The 20,811-nt window shown below is 41.3% G+C and overlaps 2 protein-coding genes across 4 annotated transcripts; one reads left to right on the top strand and one right to left on the bottom strand.

Moving 5' to 3' along the window:
* The first annotated feature begins 1,690 nt into the window (after positions 1 to 1,690).
* Positions 1,691 to 10,010, top strand: LOC135335065 (sushi, von Willebrand factor type A, EGF and pentraxin domain-containing protein 1-like). Of its 2 annotated transcripts, none has more exons than XM_064530468.1 (32): positions 1,691 to 1,806; positions 2,197 to 2,391; positions 2,443 to 2,622; positions 2,673 to 2,882; positions 2,942 to 3,055; positions 3,107 to 3,235; positions 3,290 to 3,496; positions 3,553 to 3,738; positions 3,798 to 3,980; positions 4,035 to 4,220; positions 4,271 to 4,444; positions 4,503 to 4,697; positions 4,779 to 4,961; positions 5,014 to 5,223; positions 5,284 to 5,634; positions 5,714 to 5,887; positions 5,941 to 6,040; positions 6,170 to 6,384; positions 6,597 to 6,700; positions 6,772 to 6,859; positions 6,914 to 6,990; positions 7,046 to 7,082; positions 7,135 to 7,229; positions 7,339 to 7,467; positions 7,650 to 7,949; positions 8,175 to 8,330; positions 8,459 to 8,558; positions 8,614 to 8,684; positions 8,774 to 8,908; positions 9,126 to 9,412; positions 9,525 to 9,660; positions 9,804 to 10,010. In XM_064530468.1, exons 1-32 carry the CDS (start codon positions 1,710 to 1,712, stop codon positions 9,885 to 9,887), a joined length of 5,088 nt encoding a protein of 1,695 aa, XP_064386538.1. In that variant the 5' UTR covers positions 1,691 to 1,709; the 3' UTR covers positions 9,888 to 10,010. The 2 variants fall into 2 exon arrangements, with proteins under 2 accessions (XP_064386538.1, XP_064386537.1); XM_064530467.1 differs by having other exon boundaries at positions 5,681 to 5,887.
* A 6,585-nt stretch (positions 10,011 to 16,595) lies between these two features.
* LOC135335110 (uncharacterized) lies at positions 16,596 to 20,448 on the bottom strand. Of its 2 annotated transcripts, none has more exons than XM_064530530.1 (7): positions 20,276 to 20,448; positions 18,568 to 19,986; positions 17,881 to 18,495; positions 17,494 to 17,802; positions 17,368 to 17,421; positions 17,216 to 17,305; positions 16,596 to 17,099 (listed from the first exon to the last, which is right to left on the bottom strand). In XM_064530530.1, exons 2-7 carry the CDS (start codon positions 18,602 to 18,604, stop codon positions 16,780 to 16,782), a joined length of 1,425 nt encoding a protein of 474 aa, XP_064386600.1. In that variant the 5' UTR covers positions 18,605 to 19,986; positions 20,276 to 20,448; the 3' UTR covers positions 16,596 to 16,779. The 2 variants fall into 2 exon arrangements, with proteins under 2 accessions (XP_064386600.1, XP_064386599.1); XM_064530529.1 differs by having other exon boundaries at positions 16,597 to 17,099; positions 17,494 to 17,817; positions 20,276 to 20,427.
* Positions 20,449 to 20,811: the final 363 nt, after the last annotated feature.

The following is a 20,811-nucleotide window of genomic DNA, read 5'->3' as shown; positions in this document are numbered from 1 at the left end:
AACTAAACTAGTTTTAATGTGTTATTCAATTCTACACCTCCAGCAGCGTGATTGGTATAACGATGAGATCAATGCTCATATTGAACGTATTGAGGCTGACTTTAGTGGAGTGGAGGAGGACGAGAGACTCTTAATACGTGTGTTTTGCAGCTAAGATATTGTTGCTTAGCAATGATGGTGCAGTTGGTTATGAATTGCTTGGAACCTCTTGATTCTCATTGTTTACCACCACACTGCATTCAGTTTTCATGAGTACGTAAAATTCTTCTTACAACAATGATACTAACATGGATACGTAGCTTAAGGAAGTTGCAAGAGCAGATGTTGTGTGTTGTCTTTGCTACATCACATTGTCTTCTACAAAAACATATAAACCTTTACCTGTATAAACTTTCATTATTTCTGACCTCCAGACCTGACTACCAGCGGATATCGCAGGAGCTTGGGGGGCGTGGTGGGAAGATACTACCCCCTCTGAGAAATTACGACCCTCCGAGAGTGGGAGGGGCCAGACCAGAGACCACCAGTCCACCACACAGATGAGGGTGTGTATAATTATGTGTATGAGCATGCAGTAGAAAAGGTTATGGATTGTTGTTCTATTTGAATTATGTCTCTCCAAGCAACGAGTGTGTTCATTGTTCAAAAGAGTAACAACCTGCAAATATTACATGTATAGCCTTGTGGTAAATACTTCCCGCATGTGCTCACATGCACTGCTAGCTGTTCTATACGTACACATTTGTATGAATGACAGGAATAAGATTGCTATGTATGTGTATTATACTGTCTGTCCTCCCTGCCTGCAGTCTCAGCAGCTGATCAGCTACTTGAAAACGCTATATTTGCATCCCATTACTACGTGCACATTATTTACTTTCAGCATAATAATTATATTACAGATTTCAGCCTTTTCCCTAGCAATGGTTTCCTATTCAGATTACACCCTATTTACTCTTCCATGCACCTTACATGTATATAGCTGTGTACACAATTTAATTGTATTATGTACATTTCCTTCAAAGAGTATAGATCTAGCCTGTTTGTCTGCAATTGTTTGTGCTTAGAGTGAGTGGGTGTGTGCTTGCTTTCAATCTGATAGAGTGCTCAGTGTTTATTGTGAGCATTACCTGTTGTGTTGTGCCTGAGGCAATGTTTGTGCACCTTTCAATAGCCTAGGGCTGTGATAGTTTAACAAATGGTGCATGTTGCCTTTGCTCCATTTGTCAATCTGTTCACTGTGTATGATGGCAATAATACAAAGTGATCTACTAAGACTCTCCTTGAAAGCCTATGAAATAATAATTCGCGACTGTGTGTGTGTGATACACATTAGCGACTATTTATTGATTTATTTGTCTTAGAGTTTTCCCCCCTCCCTCCAGGTGAGACGGTTCTTGGTCACTGGTATATCCAAAGAATCCTTCTTTGTTCGACCAACCATAGCTTGTCACACCCATACACACCACCATTGATATTAGTTCATTGCTGTGGTGCTTACATTACTGTCCATGTGGACATGCAGGGGCCGTCAGTACTAGCATTTGTACAGTATTGTGTGTAATGTGTAGGATTCTTTTTCTGTGTATGTGGTGTATGTATGTGGGTGCATGTACACTTTGATGCGTGTACCGGAAATTGCATTAATATTTCAGACTTCCTGTTGCCATCATGCACTATTAAGGCCAATTACTCTGAAGCATGCATGCATGAATGAAGACAGCATGAAGAAGTTACAAGGTGACTGTGTCTCTTGGCTGGTCCTTTTGACTGGATTTGCTCAGCTCCTACTAGTGTGTGGAAAGGGTGTGTTTAGCTATTGACCTTGCAAGCAATATTCATTACCGTATAGAAGGTAATTTTCGTGAGGCAAAATATTTGTGGTTTTTGTTGTTGGTTGAAGGTCTAACCACAAATATTTTACCCACAAATGAAGTGACCATGCCTATATACCTTTACCTGCAGTGCAAGCAGCAACCACGAAAATATTATCCACGGAATGACTAAATAATTATTGCTCAACCATGAATATTTTGCCCCCTTAAATTACCCGCTATACGGTATGTGGAGAAGATTCACCTTTGTTTAATAATGCATGCATGCAGCGCAGCAGTACACCTGGTAAACCTGTGCGTTGGTGTAGATCTATATAGGTGGAATGGATTTTTGCTTTTGAGTGTATAAATTCCTACATAGAGACAGTGACCTCCTGTTCTGACCTCACTCTCACCAATGGAAACATTACCTACAATGGTGGATCCCCTAACAACAGATCTATCTTCTCTGGAGCTACCTATTCCTGTAACCCTGGCTACACCCTCTATGGAAACACCACCACCAGGAATTGTAAGAGTGGTGGAAGCTGGGATGGGTCAGCTCCAGTATGTCAGCGTAAGTGGACTGTATACTTATAAAGTAAAATTTATCATAATCATTTGCTAGCTCTCTGTGATGACATCACTCTCACCAATGGAAATGTGACCTATGACCCAACCTCTTCTCCAAGACTGGAAAGAACTACGGCCACTCACAACTGTAATAGTGGTTATGTTCTTTTAGGTGAACGTAAGAGAATGTGTCAGTCAAACAGAACGTGGAGTGGAGAAATTGTTACTTGCAATGGTAATTAAAAACAAAAAACGTGTACGATTATAATTTGTTTTTTCGAACAGTTATTGTCTGTCCACCTCTTGCTGACTCTCCCTATGAGCCAATATCCTACTCTCCAAAAACTTCCCCATACTTAATTGGAACACAAGCAATGTACATGGTTACATGCCCTCCTGGACAGGAGAGGAGAGGAGGAAATGATGTGAGGATTTGTGTGCGTGATGGACGTAGTACTGTGGGGGTGTGGACTGGAACTGCTCCCATCTGTGCAGGTTTGCAATACACCAAGAAATACTGAATGTAGCATCCATGTCTACACACACATGTGTAGACATTGATGAATGCTCTGGTGCTCATGGCTGTGATCAGATCTGCACCAACACTTCTGGATCATACACCTGTGACTGCAACTCTGGATATCGACTTGCTACTGATGGAAGAGGATGTACGTTATTATTGTGGGTATAGTTTAGGATCAGTATTATGCTTTGTAAAGGTGATGATATTGATGAGTGTGCTGGACCCAACATCTGCCAGCTGCAAGTGTGTACCAACACTGAGGGATCATTCACCTGTGGATGTGAGGCAGGATATGTGCTAGACAGTGACAGTCCAACATGTTCTGGTAAATCTGATATGCTGTACTTGCGTTACTTTCGTTTACTTAATATTGCCACAGAAATCACCTGCTCTGCTCTCCCTGATATTGAGAATGGGGTGATTGCCTACTCCAGTGACACAACTGAGCCTTATGACTATGGAACAACAGCTACTTATGAGTGTGATACTGGGTATGAGCTAACAAGTGGGGACAAAAAGAGTAACTGCACTAAATCTGGTGTGAATTCAGAAGGCATTTGGAATGGAACCATACCTACCTGTTCAGGTATAGTGGTCTGTGAATTCATTGGAATATGGCATAATCACGGTTATGTTTAATAGCTGTTTCCTGTAGCTCTCCTCCCACTGTTATGAATGTCTCTCCTGGAACACCCACCCCTGGCACAGCTCTCGGAGGGACAGTGACCTACACATGTGACAGTGGGTATGAATTCTCCAATGGAGTCACCACAGCAACAGTTACCTGTATGGCTGACAGGACTTGGGGACCTCTACCAACTTGTCAACGTATGTGAAGTTGCTCCCCGACTATGATTATGCTGATTAAACTGTTCTCATCCACTAAGTTGTGGATTGTGGCCCCCCTCCCTCTGGTATCAACGCATCTCCTGGAGCACCAACCAACACAACCTACCAAGGGACAGTGACCTACACCTGTGACAGTGGGTATGAGGTCTCCAATGAAGTCACCACAACAACAGCTACCTGTATGGATAGTGGGATGTGGGAGACTGAACCAACTTGTCAACGTAAGTAACAATAATACTGTTCTGCTTCTCCACACTTTATGTAAATCTATGCAGGTGTTACTTGTGGTAATCCTCCCTCTGGCACCAATGCATCTCCTGGAACACCCAATCCTGACATATTGTACCAAGGGACAGTGACGTACACCTGTAAAACCGGATACTGGATCTCTCCAGGAGTCACCACAGCAACAACTACCTGTATGACTAATGGGATCTGGGAGCCTCTACCAACTTGTACAAGTATGGTTAAATGAATTTTCTTACTTCATAATTGTATCTATTACGTACAGTTGTGGACTGTGGTGAACTTCCCACTGTTATCAATGGATCTCCTGGATCACTAACCAGAACAACATTTGGAGGGACAGTGTTGTACACATGTAACGATAAATATCACATGTCAGGATCAGCCACTGTGATTTGTGAGGCTAGTGGGAGTTGGAGCACGAGACCAACTTGCTCAGGTGAATAGTGGCCTAATTACTACTACTAAATGTAATGGTATACGTATACAATGCTTAGCCATATGCAAAGACCTTCACCAAATTGTGAATGGCGACATCATCTTCAATCCTGACACCACACCGAGAGCAGAAGGGGCCACTGCTGTGTACTCGTGTGTGTCTGGTTACAAGCTGTCTGGTGTGAACATTAGGACCTGCGTGAACGGTACAAGTGGAATGGGAGTGTGGACTGGATCAATACCAAGTTGCAGAGGTATGAAAACATGCGAATATCAATCTCCATGCATTCCCTTTTAATATAATTATGTACTGGTATTCACTTCCAATGATGCAGCAATCTGTGATAATATCACCCTCACCCATGGAGTGATCAGCTATAGTCCATCTACTACTCCCAGACTGGAGGGTACTGTGGCTACACACAGCTGTGATGAGGGGCACGGACTGTCTCCTAGCGTGAGAATTAGAACATGTCAGCCTGACAAGACATGGAGTGGAGAAGACATCCTTTGCCAAAGTCTGTAATAATTATTATGCGCAAAATCAAATTTAATTTTTTATAATTACAGCTATTATGTGTCCACCTCTCACTCATCCCCATGGCTCGGTAATCCATTTTTCTCCTGGACCACTTTACCCCTTTGGAACACAAGCACGATACTTGATGTTATTCTGTCCTTTGGGTATGGAGGAAAGAGGAGGAAATTATTTAAGGACTTGTACTGGCGATGGTCGTAGTACTGTGGGGGTGTGGAGTGGAGCTGCTCCTGTTTGTGCAGGTTTGCTTTGCACCAAAATAAGCCATGCATGGTTCATATGCTTATATCTCAATCATCCAGATCAACCACTCTTTCTGTCACTTCAAGGATTATCGTACTCTACCAACAAGAGTAACCTTCTAGTGACCATAATTGCAGCCACAAATGACTCTGCCTTGACCTGTCACACCAACTCAACAATCTGTTGCAGGGATAGGGACAACCCACGAGAAGGTTCAGGAGAATGGTTGTTTCCTAATGGAACAATGATCACCGAGAACAGTGTCACTGGTAGTGGGTTTTATTGGATCAGATACCATCAAGTTGTCAGACTCTATCGTCAAGGTGATATCAAGGCTCCACTAGGAACCTACTGTTGTAGAATACCTGATGGCCATGGTGATGTAGTGAGTGTTTGTGCTAATCTTACAGGTGAGTTTAATATCAGCACTATTCATATAACTGTTTTAAAGGACAGCCAACAACATTCGATGTCCCTCTGACTCGGTAGTGGCTCCCATTAACGGGATGGTCTCATACTCTAGTCCAGTGGAAAAGGGCAGTTATGTTTTTGGAACTGTGGCCACCTTTTCCTGCTCACCTGGTTTTGGTCTTGATGGTACCTCAACTAGAACTTGTGATACTGAACAGGGAACATTTAGTGGCACAACCCCATCTTGTATAGGTGAGAGAATACCGTTTTTGTACTCCTTCTACAGTAATCATCTCTGCTCACAGAACCAAGTTCCAATGGCAGTGTTGGAGGGATAGTTGCTGCGATTGTCATTTTGGTGGTTGCTCTACTGATTATTGGAGCAGTTATTCTCATTCTTGTCAGGTAAGTCAAAGACATTTCTGATGAAATTCCATGCAAAAACTATCTTTCTCTGTGTACAATAAAAGTACAAATAATTCAGACCTGCATAAACTGATATTCAAGCTAAGGTACTTACCATGATTCTTTCAGGGCTCGTAGATCTGGTAAGCACACTTTCTCTAGCTTTGCGTTTGGTGGAGGGAGGGTCACGCGTAAATCTCTCTTCACTGTGAAAGTTGACCCCCTGACCTCATTGGACATACCCCTGGATGACCACATTGACACCTTGACCCCTGATGCAAATATGTATGTTGGCGTGACCACCTCCTCCTTCAGTAAGGAAGGAGGCAGAGATAATACACAAGGTATTCACTAAAAAGCCATCACAATACCACACAGATAAAGGATGCATTATGACTAGTGGAAAGAGTATTACGTATCTCAGATCAAAATTATGGGCAGGGGAAATTTGGTTGATTTTGGACAAGTACCATATAGACTATCTACGTGGGTCTATAGCAGTAACCACTATATCAGTAGTGACGTACTGCTTCTTATATGTTTTTATATTTCACAGTATCTGGAATTAGTCAGAACAGTTCATTTTACACGACTGACTTCCCTGCTCATGTGGACACGATGCACGAGGACACAGACAAGCTCTTCGAGACTGAGTACACGGTGAGCATGTGTGCAGAGTCGAGCAATCTTTCTCACTGTTCACAAATGTCTATAATTTATTGCCTCCACAGTCCATCAGCAAGGAGCCCCAATCTCCCAACAATGAGTCAAAGCTGCCCCAGAACACAACCAAGAACAGATTCGGAAATGTATTTCCTTGTGAGTACATTCCTTTGGTGTTAACTAATTATGCTGTGTTTATTCTGTGTACAGATGATTTCAACCGTGTTAAGTTGAAGCCTGTGAAGGACATCATAGGATCAGACTACATCAATGCCAGCTACGTTTACGTAAGTCAATTTTTATCATTGATTGTTGCTCGTTTTCATACACCAATACTTGCAGGGCTATATGGCTAACACCAAATACATTGCTACTCAAGGTAAATGCACTAACATTTCCATTAGATTGCGGTATCATTTCTCCAAACTCAGGTCCATTGCCTGATACGCTGGAAGATTTCTGGAAGATGATTTTCGAGAATAAATTGCAAACGATTGTTATGCTCACAAGATGTTTTGAGGACAGGGTGAGCTACTTAACTATTCAACTATTGCTATCAAATGATTTTGTCTATTGACATTTTGCTAGTGGTTTTCAGTGTCATTGTTTTTTCCCTCATATATAACCCAATATAGAAAAAGTGTGAGTGTTATTGGCCCCTGAAGGACGACCAACCTCTTGAGATGGGCTGTGGTATCGTGGTCTCTCTGACCAGTATGGTGGCCTTCCCTGACTTCACTGTCAGGAAAATGAAAGTCAATCAAGTCAGTTTGCTTAACTAATACGGTTTGGTGTACTGTACATACAACGCCCTCAGAAACACTTCATTGTGCTAACAAATGTATTGTAGAAAGCATAATAATGACTAATTGTTATAAACATGTACCACTTTTGTACACACTTGCAAGCACCCATTGATAAATACTGTAAACCCCACCCCCTATAGCCCATCCTCGGCTCGTCCCCTGTGCTTGAGGTGACCCTGTTCCACTACACCTCCTGGCCAGACCACGGTGTCCCCTCCAGTGGCATGTCCCTCATCTACTTCACCCGTGCTGTTCGTAAGACACACCCCCAGGATGATCCCCGCCCACTCCTCGTACACTGCAGCGCTGGTGTCGGACGCACGGGAACGTTCATTGTCTTGGATACGATGTTGGATCGTATGGAGAAGGACGGGATGATACATATCTACGATTGTGTTACTCATATTCGGAAACAGAGGGTGCTCCTCGTACAGACTCTGGTACGCTTTAACTCTGTGTTATGTGTGAATTTTATGTACTGTGAATACATAACATTGTACAATCATGTATGCAGTTAAGTAATTAAATTACAGATTATACAGTGCTTGCATGCATGCATGTATACATGCTTATACGATGTATTTTGCTATGTGTGGTTTACAATTATGCAATGTGATGAATATTCTGTGGCCAGTCAGTCATTATAAGCACCCCCTCTTCCTCAGTCCCAGTACATCTTCCTGCATGATGCCCTCAGGGAGCTTATAGTGTGTGGGGAGACAGAGATACCAGCACATGCTCTCATGACAACTGTCAACCAGCTCAAAGAACCAGCTGCTGCTGATGAGAACACACCCACTGGCTTCCAGCGACAGTTCAAGGTGAGTGATTCTATTCTTTGTTTGTACACTATAGTGCGTCTGTGCTCTGTCCAATTACCTGTGCTAATGTTTTCCAGACTTTTAAATTATTGTTGGAGTCGCATATGTCACTGTGTCTGCTTGTTCAGGTTTTGAGTGAGTTTTCTGGGCTTGACGGGACAGAGGACTACTACAGCTCTCAGAATGAGGAGAATGAAGACAAGAACAGATACTCTCAGATTCTGCCAAGTAAGCTAACCTCATAACTGCACTGAACAAGTGAGGTTTCATTTTCCATTTGTAGATGAGATGCACAGAGTCCAGCTTCAGTTCTCACCTTCTGGTTCTAACTACATCAATGCCAGCTACATTCATGTGAGGAAGCTAATGCCGTATCACACATATACTATGTCTTTCTCTAGCGACTGTTTAATCTTTCAAGTTTTAAACTCTCTCTTGTCCAGGGCTACCAACAGAGGCGAGGGTACATAGCCACTCAAGGTCCCCTGGAGCACACCACTGGAGACTTGTGGAGGATGGTGGTGGAGAACGAGTGCAGCTGTATCGTCATGCTCTGTGCCCTCAGCGAGGAGGAGCAGGTAACACACTGTATGCATGTGTTGTGTGCCTTTGTTTGCTTTCACAATGTTATTAGTGGAAAGTGAATGATTTACACGTAAGAATAGAACTATAATTATATAGCTAGCAAAAAACTTTTTGATAAGTAAAGAAAATTCATTATACGTACATCTCCTAAAGTTTTTTTTTAATCATAATTATGTATCTTCGCTAGCTTATTAGTGTCTTCTTCAACAGGAGGTGTGCCATCGCTACTGGCCCAAGTTCCAAGGAGAAGCAGGCACTTATGGTGACTTCACTGTCACTCAGCAGACATTCGACGCTTATGGGAACTACGTTGTCAGGAAGCTATCTGTTGCTATGGCAGCCTCCGATGCGCCCCCCTGTGTGGTGACACAGTTCCACATCACCCGCTGGACCGAGAAGGACCCCCCACAGAATCCTGCCGCTTTACTGGACGTTGTGCAGGAGGTGAACGCTGTTCAGATGGCCTCGGGCAACAAGCCCATTATCGTCATGTGCAAGTGAGTATGTGTGTGTGTGATGGTACGCATTAAGAAAACAAGTATCTCGTAAGCATCACTACCATCCTACCATTCCACACACACACACACACACACACACACACACACGCAGCAATGGCATTGGTCGCACTGGAGTGTTCATCACCCTGCATGCTCAACTGGAGCGACTCAAGATTGAGGGCGTGGTCGATGTGTTCCAGTTTATCAAGTTTGCTCGCAAACAGAGGGAGGGGCTCGTTAGCTGTCCTGTAAGTTTACAAATAGTTATTGCCATGGTACGCCATCAAATGACAATTGTGCTATATTAAATTTATTACATGTACTATGTCTTCTTTGTGGTATACATGCATGTATTTCACCAAGTTAACTTTTTACATTCACCACTGTGCAGGAGATGTATGCTTTCTGTCACGAGGCACTGGCTGACTATGTGGACAGTTTTGAAACTTATGCCAACTTCAAAGAACTGGTTTAATTATAACAGTAACTATCAATTAATTTTTTAGATTTAGATTTATATGTAGTTCATTATAGTGGCTATACCTTGGTATAAAAAGTCACAATTCATGAATATAATTAAGCCTCTATAATGACATCAATATTATGGTTACATTCCATTCCACATAATTAAGTGTAACATATAATTATGTCACTACTGTAACCAATGTAACATCAACCACCACTGTAACAACTGCAACAACTGTAACACCAGTCACCACTGTAACGCTAGTCACAACTCACCACTGTAACAACTGTAACAACTGTAACGCTAGTCACCACTGTAACAACTGTAACAACTGTAACACTTGTCACCACTGTAACGCTAGTCACCACTGTAACAACTGGTAACACTTGTCACCACTGTCACCACTGTAACAACTGTAACACTTGTCACCACAGTAACAACTGTAACACTAGTCACAACTGTAACGACTGTAACACTTGTCACCACTATAACAACTGTAACAACTGTAACACTTGACTACTGTAACAACTGTAACACTTGTCACAACTGTAACAACTGTAACGCTAGTCACCACTGTAACAACTGTAACACTTGTCACCACTCTAACAACTGTAACACTAGTCACAACTGTAACAACTGTAACACTTGTCACCACTGTAACACTAGTCACCACTGTAACAATTGTAACACTTGTCACCACTGTAACAACTGTAACACTAGTCACAACTGTAACACATGTCACCACTGTAACGACTGTAACACTTGTCACAACTGTAACAACTGTAACACTAGTCACCACTGTAACAACTGTAACGCTAGTCACCACTGTAACAACTGTAACACTTGTCACCACTGTAACAACTGTAACACTTGTCACCACTATAACACTAGTCACCACTGTAACAATTGTAACACTTGTCACCACTGTAACAACTGTAACACTAGTCACAACTGTAACAACTGTAACGCTAGTCACCACTGTAACAACTGTAACACTAGTCACAACTGTAACACTAGTCACCACTGTAACAATTGTAACACTTGTCACCACTGTAACAACTGTAACACTAGTCACAACTGTAACAACTGTAACGCTAGTCACCACTCTAACAACTGTAACACTTGTCACAACTGTAACAACTGTAACGCTAGTCACCACTCTAACAACTGTAACACTAGTCACAACTGTAACAACTGTAACGCTAGTCACCACTCTAACAACTGTAACACTAGTCACCACTGTAACAACTGTAACGCTAGTCACCACTGTAACAACTGTAACACTTGTCACCACTGTAACAACTGTAACACTTGTCACCACTGTAACACTAGTCACCACTGTAACAATTGTAACACTTGTCACCACTGTAACAACTGTAACACTAGTCACAACTGTAACAACTGTAACGCTAGTCACCACTGTAACAACTGTAACACTAGTCACAACTGTAACACTAGTCACCACTGTAACAATTGTAACACTTGTCACCACTGTAACAACTGTAACACTAGTCACAACTGTAACAACTGTAACGCTAGTCACCACTCTAACAACTGTAACACTTGTCACAACTGTAACAACTGTAACGCTAGTCACCACTCTAACAACTGTAACACTAGTCACAACTGTAACAACTGTAACACTTGTCACCACTGTAACACTAGTCACCACTGTAACAATTGTAACACTTGTCACCACTGTAACAACTGTAACACTAGTCACAACTGTAACACTAGTCACCACTGTAACAATTGTAACACTTGTCACCACTGTAACAACTGTAACACTAGTCACAACTGTAACAACTGTAACGCTAGTCACCACTCTAACAACTGTAACACTTGTCACAACTGTAACAACTGTAACGCTAGTCACCACTCTAACAACTGTAACACTAGTCACAACTGTAACAACTGTAACGCTAGTCACCACTGTAACAACTGTAACACTTGTCACAACTGTAACAACTGTAACGCTAGTCACCACTCTAACAACTGTAGCACTAGTCACAACTGTAACAACTGTAACACCAGTCACCACTGTAACAAGTGTAACACTAGTCACAACTGTAACAACATGCCACCACTGTAACATCTGTAACGCTAGTCACAACTGTAACACTTGTCACCACTGTAACACATGCAACAACTGTAACACTAGTCACAACTGTAACACTAGTCACCACTGTAACAATTGTAACACTTGTCACCACTGTAACAACTGTAACACTAGTCACAACTATAACAACTATAACGCTAGTCACAACTGTAACACTAGTCACCACTGTAACAATTGTAACACTTGTCACCACTGTAACAACTGTAACACTAGTCACAACTGTAACAACTGTAACGCTAGTCACCACTCTAACAACTGTAACACTTGTCACAACTGTAACAACTGTAACGCTAGTCACCACTCTAACAACTGTAACACTAGTCACAACTGTAACAACTGTAACGCTAGTCACCACTGTAACAACTGTAACACTTGTCACAACTGTAACAACTGTAACGCTAGTCACCACTCTAACAACTGTAGCACTAGTCACAACTGTAACAACTGTAACACCAGTCACCACTGTAACAACTGTAACACTAGTCACAACTGTAACAACATGCCACCACTGTAACATCTGTAACGCTAGTCACAACTGTAACACTTGTCACCACTGTAACACATGCAACAACTGTAACACTAGTTCTTATAGTACTTATAGTCTATAGTGGTGCCAGACTAAAGTGTTACAGTAGTGACGTGTGTTGCATTGGTGACATGTGTTACAGTTGTTACAGTGGTGACAGATGTTACAGTTGTTACAGTGGTGACTAGTGTTACAGTTGTTACAGTGGTGACATGTGTTACAGTTGACAGTTGTTACATTTGTGACTAGTGTTACAAGTGCTACAGTTGTTACAGTTGTGACTGGTGTTACAGTGGTGGCTGGTGTTACAGTTGTTACAGTGGTGACGTGTGTTGCATTGGTGACTAGCGTTACAGTGGTGACATGTGTTACAGTTGTTACAGTGGTGACAAGTGTTACAGTTGTTACAGTGGTGACAAGTGTTACAGTTGTTACAGTTGTGACTAGTGTTACAGTGGTGACAAGTGTTACAGTTGTTACAGTGGTGACTGGTGTTACAGTTGTTACAGTGGTGACTGGTGTTACAGTTGTTACAGTGGTGACAAGTGTTACAGTTGTTACACTTGTGACTAGTGTTACAGTGGTGACAAGTGTTACAGTTGTTACAGTTGTGACTAGTGTTACAGTGGTGACAAGTGTTACAGTTGTTACAGTGGTGACTGGTGTTACAGTTGTTACAGTGGTGACTGGTGTTACAGTTGTTACAGTGGTGACAAGTGTTACAGTTGTTACAGTGGTGACTGGTGTTACAGTTGTTACAGTTGTTACTAGTGTTACAGTGGTGACAAGTGTTACAGTTGTTACAGTGGTGACTAGCGTTACAGTTGTTACAGTGGTGACATGTGTTGCATTGGTGACATGTGTTACAGTTGACAGTTGTTACATTTGTGACTAGTGTTACAAGTGCTACAGTTGTTACAGTTGTGACTGGTGTTACAGTGGTGGCTGGTGTTACAGTTGTTACAGTGGTGACGTGTGTTGCATTGGTGACTAGCGTTACAGTGGTGACATGTGTTGCATTGGTGACATGTGTTACAGTTGTTATAGTGGTGACAAGTGTTACAGTTGTTACAGTGGTGACAAGTGTTACAGTTGTTACAGTTGTGACTAGTGTTACAGTGGTGACAAGTGTTACAGTTGTTACAGTGGTGACTGGTGTTACAGTTGTTACAGTGGTGACTGGTGTTACAGTTGTTACAGTGGTGACTAGCGTTACAGTTGTTACAGTGGTGACTGGTGTTACAGTTGTTACAGTTGTTACTAGTGTTACAGTGGTGACAAGTGTTACAGTTGTTACAGTGGTGACTAGCGTTACAGTTGTTACAGTGGTGACTGGTGTTACAGTTGTTACAGTTGTTACAATTGTTACAGTGCTGACAGATGTTACAGTTGTTACAGTGGTGACATGTGTTACAGTTGTTACAGTGGTGACTAGCGTTACAGTGGTGACATGTGTTGCATTGGTGACATGTGTTACAGTTGTTACAGTGGTGACAAGTGTTACAGTTGTTACAGTTGTGACTAGTGTTACAGTTGTTACAGTGGTGACTAGCGTTACAGTGGTGACATGTGTTACAGTGGTGACAAGTGTTACAGTTGTTACAGTGGTGACTGGTGTTACAGTTGTTACAGTGGTGACTAGTGTTACAGTTGTTACAGTGGTGACATGTGTTGCATTGGTGACATGTGTTACAGTTGTTACAGTGTTGACAGATGTTACAGTTGTTACAGTGGTGACTAGCGTTACAGTGGTGACATGTGTTGCATTGGTGACATGTGTTACAGTTGTTACAGTGTTGACAGATGTTACACTTGTTACAGTGGTGACTAGCGTTACAGTGGTGACAAGTGTTACAGTTGTTACAGTTGTTACAATTGTTACAGTTGTTACAATGTTGACAGATGTTACAGTTGTTACAGTGGTGACATGTGTTACAGTTGTTACAGTGGTGACTGGTGTTACAGTTGTTACAGTAGTGACATAATTATATGTTACACTCCATGCGTACGTACACTTATTGGAATGGAATGTAACCATAATATTGATGCCTATACCCTCATTATAGAGGTTTAATTATATTCATGAATTGTGACTTTTTATACCAAGGTATAGCCCATAAATTTCACCCATTATTCTATTTGTGTATAAAAAATCCCCCAAAATGTGACAATGATTATAAACCGTCACAGCACACGACTGAAAAACAAGTGTTATCTTGCTGATTTAGAGTCATATATACCGAAATCAGCAACATGCCATGGAATTTCAAATTGCCTAGCAACCAGGTCTCTATAAACACTCTTATAAAACGAATACCCATTATGAGTTCTGAAATTTAATAATTATTACAGCTTAGATCTACTCCGATATCTTGATTTGAACTGGTTTCGTTCATCAGTCCCAAACCCTGTCTATAGACACCATGCATAAATTATGGGGCTGCTGGAACACCAGTATATATAGGACCAGATTAATTCCCTAACAATTAATAAGCCAAGTATAATCATTATAATTATGCTCATAGACTAACATAGCAGAAACAAATATTACATACAGAAAGCATCTCGTCCTACTTTTATCTATCATTAATGTTTGTAGAAGTAGATAATTAAAGTTGTCTAATGTATAATATGGAATGCAGGATTTGCAACGATTTCCTCCTGTCCTGCTAGTCTCATGGATCAGCCCCCTCCTTCTTACGAGGGGCTGATCCATGAGACTACTTGTCATGCATGCAAAAGGGGGTGGAGGTGGTCTCCTCTGTTGTCTATCTCTCTCAGATGTGTCATATGCCTCATTGTCAAATTCAATTCCACTGGTTGTCACTCCAGATTGCTGACCAGGCGAGTCAGTGACACTATATATAGCACACTGCATCAGTGGTCCCATTAATGACAACATCTTTCACCTCCCCTCTCATACCATACGCCTCGTTGGTCTTCAGTTCAACTTCTTACGAGCATGATTCACCGGGCATTTCTGTTCATTTCCAGATTTGTAGACACTATAAGGCCCAAAAATAATTATCAACTGACATGCATGCACAGATCATTGTAGTGTGTATAGGTCCTGTTACTTCCTCATAAGTCCCATCACAGGGTTTTAATCAATGCCATATGAAGCGTTGCTAATTGTTGCAATAATAATGCATGCCTTAGTACAGTACAATAATTTATGAATGCTTCATTGTCAAGGCCTGGATTATTTTGATAAGTGGGCAGGCAAGTATTCCCACAAGAAGAATTAAATGTCAATTTCATGACTGATAGAATGAGGGCTTCTTGCACGCTTTGCATACAAACAATGAATTCATGTACATGCTGCTTATTCAAATCAGATATAATATTATATATATAATATGCAATTGCAATGCTCTCACAATCAGTGAATGCATACCGTATAGCGGGTAATTTTCGTGGGTAAAAATTCGTTATTTTCGCAGGAAAGCTGGCCTCCATGAAAACATAGGCGCGGTTTACTGGAATGCATGGAATTCAGTGCAGGCCATGCATGAAGTCGAACGAACTTTGTACTTATGAAAATCACCTCATTGAAGGTAAACGAAATTTTTACCACCACGAAAATTCCCCGCTATACGGTATATGCATGTAAAGATTATTACAGACAACTTTTAAAATTAATAAATTACGGATTGACTGAGTACAATGGATGCTTTAGATCGTCTCCTTATTATAGCACAAGACTAGTATGACAACTAAAGCAAACTCAGTAACTTCCACAGCAATGGCATGGTTTGACATAGCATATACTGTTCGTGTACCCATTTAGAAAATTGTCTCTTTGTATTCATTGATAGTTGGTTCATTGTATTGGCAAGGTACATGGTAAAGTTAATGTCAGCAGCAGCATTGAATCTGCATGTTACCAACCTATTTATGGTGATCAGTGAAGAAACAGCTGCATACACTTAACCCCACTTATCAGTCAGCTTAATTTGTTTGTGGTAGTGTTAGTATAGATCTAACATTAAGTCTGCACGTGGAATGTATAATCTTGGGATTTTGCAATGATTCCTGTCAAGACATGCATGAAAGGTGGTGCAGGCATTATTATAAGCATTCTAACCAGCACTTGCATGTACAATAATAAACACTGCACTATAAGTAACTGTTGTTACATGATAAAACGAGATCAAGTAATTCAGTTTACAGAATAGCATTATCATAATTATAGTCACTATCCCTCTCAGATGTGCCATGTGTCTCATTGCTGTATATCCATTTAAAATTCAGTTCTATGCATGCACTTGCTGTCTCTCCAGAATCTGACCAATGACACTATAGTACACTGCATCAGTGCTCCCATTAATGGCAGCAACTTGCACCTCCCCTTTCACTCCATATGTGTTGTTGGACTTCAGGTCAACGTCTTGTGAGCATGTTTCACCGGGAGTTTCTGTAGTAGTTCTAGATTTGTGTACACCGTAAGCTTCGTTACTTGTCAAAGGTATCAGCTGACAAACATCATTGTGGTGTGTAGGTCCTGGTACTTCCTCATAAATCACACCGGGGTTTAAATCAATGGGCTGTTGAATACATGTTGTTGCTAATTGTCCTGCAATAATTAAAACACACCATCAAAATAATAAGCAGTCACATATACGACTATAGAATAATAAGCATGGTTGTAGAACTGAATGTGGTATAACATTAAACATGTCAATTTTATACCTGAGATGTACAGGTGTCCTTCTATTATATCTCTTCCCTCTCTAGAGTCTGTGACGGTATCATAAAGAGGCTCCTCTGTGTTAACTTTATCTGTGTTTGATTCATCAATAACATTATCATATAGTAGTTTGTGGGAGTGTCTTGAGTCTCACCATGAACACCACAAGCCTTGTTGGACTTTAGACTAGTCGAGTGTAGACTCTTTGCTGCATACGTACGAATGTAAACAAACTGTTGTAGTTTCACTTTAGACATTATATTGCAAAATAGTGACTTACCCAATGTTTTTGATCGTCTCCTTAACAGCGCAAGTATTACCAACAGTATGGCGACTAGAGCAATCACAACAATGAGCGCAACTACCACAGCAATGGCAATGGTTGCTACGTTAGAACCACCTCCCCCACCACCAATGGATTGTGCAGTGGTGGCATCAGGGTTGCTCGTTGTCCCTCGGTTTGTGGCTGCTGTAGTAGAGTCTCCATTAGTAATCAGTGGACCACTTGCTGTGGTCATGTCAGTTGTGCTGTCTTCTAGTGTGGTGGTGTCCTCAGTTAGTTCAGGTGTAGTTGTAAAAGGTGTGAGTGCTTCAGTTGTAGTTTCTTTTGTAGAACATAACATTTACTTGCAGTCAACACTTTGTATATAATAAGACCCTAACTTACCTATGTTTGCCCAGAGGTGGAGAGATCTTCCAGTAATAGGTCTTGCACCAAATGCACCTCCATCAAAGGAACCTGGCACAGTAGTGGCGGCACTGCAGCCAGCAGGGACACTAGGTTGTGTATCAGTTCTCACGAGGTTTTCATTATTGAAAGCAGCTCTACTGACTATATCAAGACGGTAGGTTGTAATGTCATCAGGGTTAAACACACACGCTCCAAGAACATCACCAGTTTCCATGGGTACTGGTTGTGGTAGGTTAAATGCAGAGCAGGCGAAGTTAGTATCAGCAGCAGCGTTTAATTCAGCTTCAAGGTCTGTTGCTGACTTTTGTATTGTGATCGGTGAAGAAACAACAGTAAACATATTCTCATTTGCATTGGTACTCGCTGGTCTGTACACAGCAACTGTAGTCAGGTATTCGTTAGCAACTGGAGCAGTCGATGGTGGTCGATGGAAACAGTAAGAGAGTGAGGTGATCATCCCAGCACATCCAGCACGATTACCACGATCAATGTAGAACTCATTATATGCTCTATTATCACCAGTCCTTGTACTGCCCACACGACCGACTGTACCACACTGCTGTCCAGACACCAGCTGCTGGAGCACCAACACTGCATAGAAAAACTAGTTAACTCATTGCAAAGACTAATTCTATAGCGATAAATATTAAAGCAGACACTTACAAGCACAGGAAATTATAGAAAGTGTGCTGCACCTCATTTGTACCAATCTGCTTAAATTTCTTGTAGACTCTATAATAGAAGTGGATATCTACATGGAAAACTTGCCTCTGCCTATGGAATGCAATATAATCTTGGATGGTTTCCTGTCATGCAGAGAGGTGACAATGACCAGTTACTCAAATATCGTATAAGGCAAACTGTGATTCAGTCCAGTAGCAAAAATCTAGTCAAGAGTTTCCTCTGTTTGCCTATCACTCAGATGTGCCATATGCCTCATTACTGTGATCAGTAGGTTTTACATAGGATTGGCAGTGGGTTTGCCCTTGTTTAGCAATATTTCAATTATTTTTTACTCATGTTCAAACTGTTCTATCTCTGCAGGGAAAGGCCACATCAAGGAACTGGCTATACAGATAGTTTATTTAGCCTTTTCTCTCTTTGTATCTCGTCTGATTTCTTGTTTCCACGCTTTTTTGTGGTTCCCCTGGCCAATCCTAGCAATTTTTCACATTGCAAATGTTTTTCTAGTCGGATTTATCAGTAGATCTATGAGTATGACTATCCACATACTTCTTGCAGTGGGAAAACAAAACAAACACCTTACTCATACCCAACCCAACCCTATACCTCCACAATGAATTGGCTGAGATACTGCCTCTCGTTCTCACTCCTAAGATCTTCAATCCAAGCCATCAGAGGAGCTCGTTCAACTGCAGGCAAGGCCTCAAAAGCAACTTCCCTCCCAATCGATTTAGTGATCAGTGAGTCACTGATAACAGGCCACTGATCCTTTAACATTGAACTAACTAGCATAATTATTGCACTGTACATTGAACTAACCTACCCTATACTGAGTGTGTGTGTAGTATGCATTAAAAAAAAAACGCATACCACTAGTATATACTGTTGATTCCAGTGTTAGTATTCCTATACCAACATTTCCCTCTGCTACCTCCTTCCGAAATCTTCCTCTCTTCACCAGTACAAAATGACTACCCAAAAAATCACCATTGCCACAACGATTACCCCGGTGTTGTTGGCTGGAGCAAAAGAGGCACTATAAAAGATGACGTTGTGGTGATCGAAACATTTCCATGCAGTATACTGGCTGTGGGAGAGGAGAGTTTGTTCGTGGCATAAATTATCGTTTAAGATAGTTGCTGTTGCTGCAGTGCTACAAACATATTGTCCAGCCAGATTAACCTGTGTAGCATCACTATAGTATCGACAGTCACACAAGCTCCAAGAATACGTCGCCTTTATCAACAGAAATTGGGCCTGAGCAGTATAATTTCAGTCTGTCTGACAGAAACAGAGTCGGATACCTTGCTAATTATTAATACTTCAATACAATGCAGATCGAGAAATCTTGTGATTTGAACTGGTTTCGTTCATCAGCCCACAACTGGAACACCAACACTGCATAGAAAATTAATAGACTAAATCAAGCAATGTCTGCATGCTCATCAATATTATGGCAACACATGAAACTGTGCTGCATCTCATATCTTGCTACAGTATACTTGTATCATGGCATGATGCAGTCAGCTTAATTTGTTTGCAGAAGTTAGCTATAGGGTATGCATGTCTACTTGGCAAGCACATTCTAACGTATGCATGCAAGCACTCAATAACGAGGCATACACAACAGTGATTCAGTATATACAGAATAACCATAGTCCAGTTCCTCAGTTTGTCTATCTCTCACATCAGATTGCCATATATGCCTCCTCATTGCTGTCCATTTCAATTTCATTTTCACTTGCTTTCAGACGCGCATCATTGTAGTGTGTAGGTTCCTGGTACTTCCTCGAAGTCTCATATCGGGGTAAATCAATGCATGAAGATGAAGTTTTGAGCGGGTGTTGTTGATATTTGTCCTGTAATAAAAACGCAATAAAAACGCATGCCATGAAGCAATTGCTATTATTATAGTCAGGCATTTGATAGTGAACTGACAAGTATTCATATAATGGTTCATCCCATCACATCCGTACCTTCCCCTGATTCTAGAACACTTTCATAAAAAGGTTCCTCTGTATACAGCTTCATATAATTATGTGTTTGATTCATCAAAAACATTATCGTACAGCAGTCTGTAAGTGTCTCGAGTCTCACTGTGAACACCGTAAGCCTTGTTGGACTTCAGAGTGATAGATAGTGAGGGCTTCTTTACTGTCTGTGCATACAAATAATATGTTTAGTCCCCAGATGAGATTCATTTGTCCTCAGGCCATGTTTTTA

The sequence above is a fragment of the Halichondria panicea genome, chromosome 4 (genome assembly GCF_963675165.1).
Source record: "Halichondria panicea chromosome 4, odHalPani1.1, whole genome shotgun sequence".
NCBI lineage: Eukaryota > Metazoa > Porifera > Demospongiae > Suberitida > Halichondriidae > Halichondria > Halichondria panicea.
The sequence above is the reverse complement of the archived record's forward strand: the minus strand, read 5'-3'. Positions and strand labels throughout refer to the sequence as shown.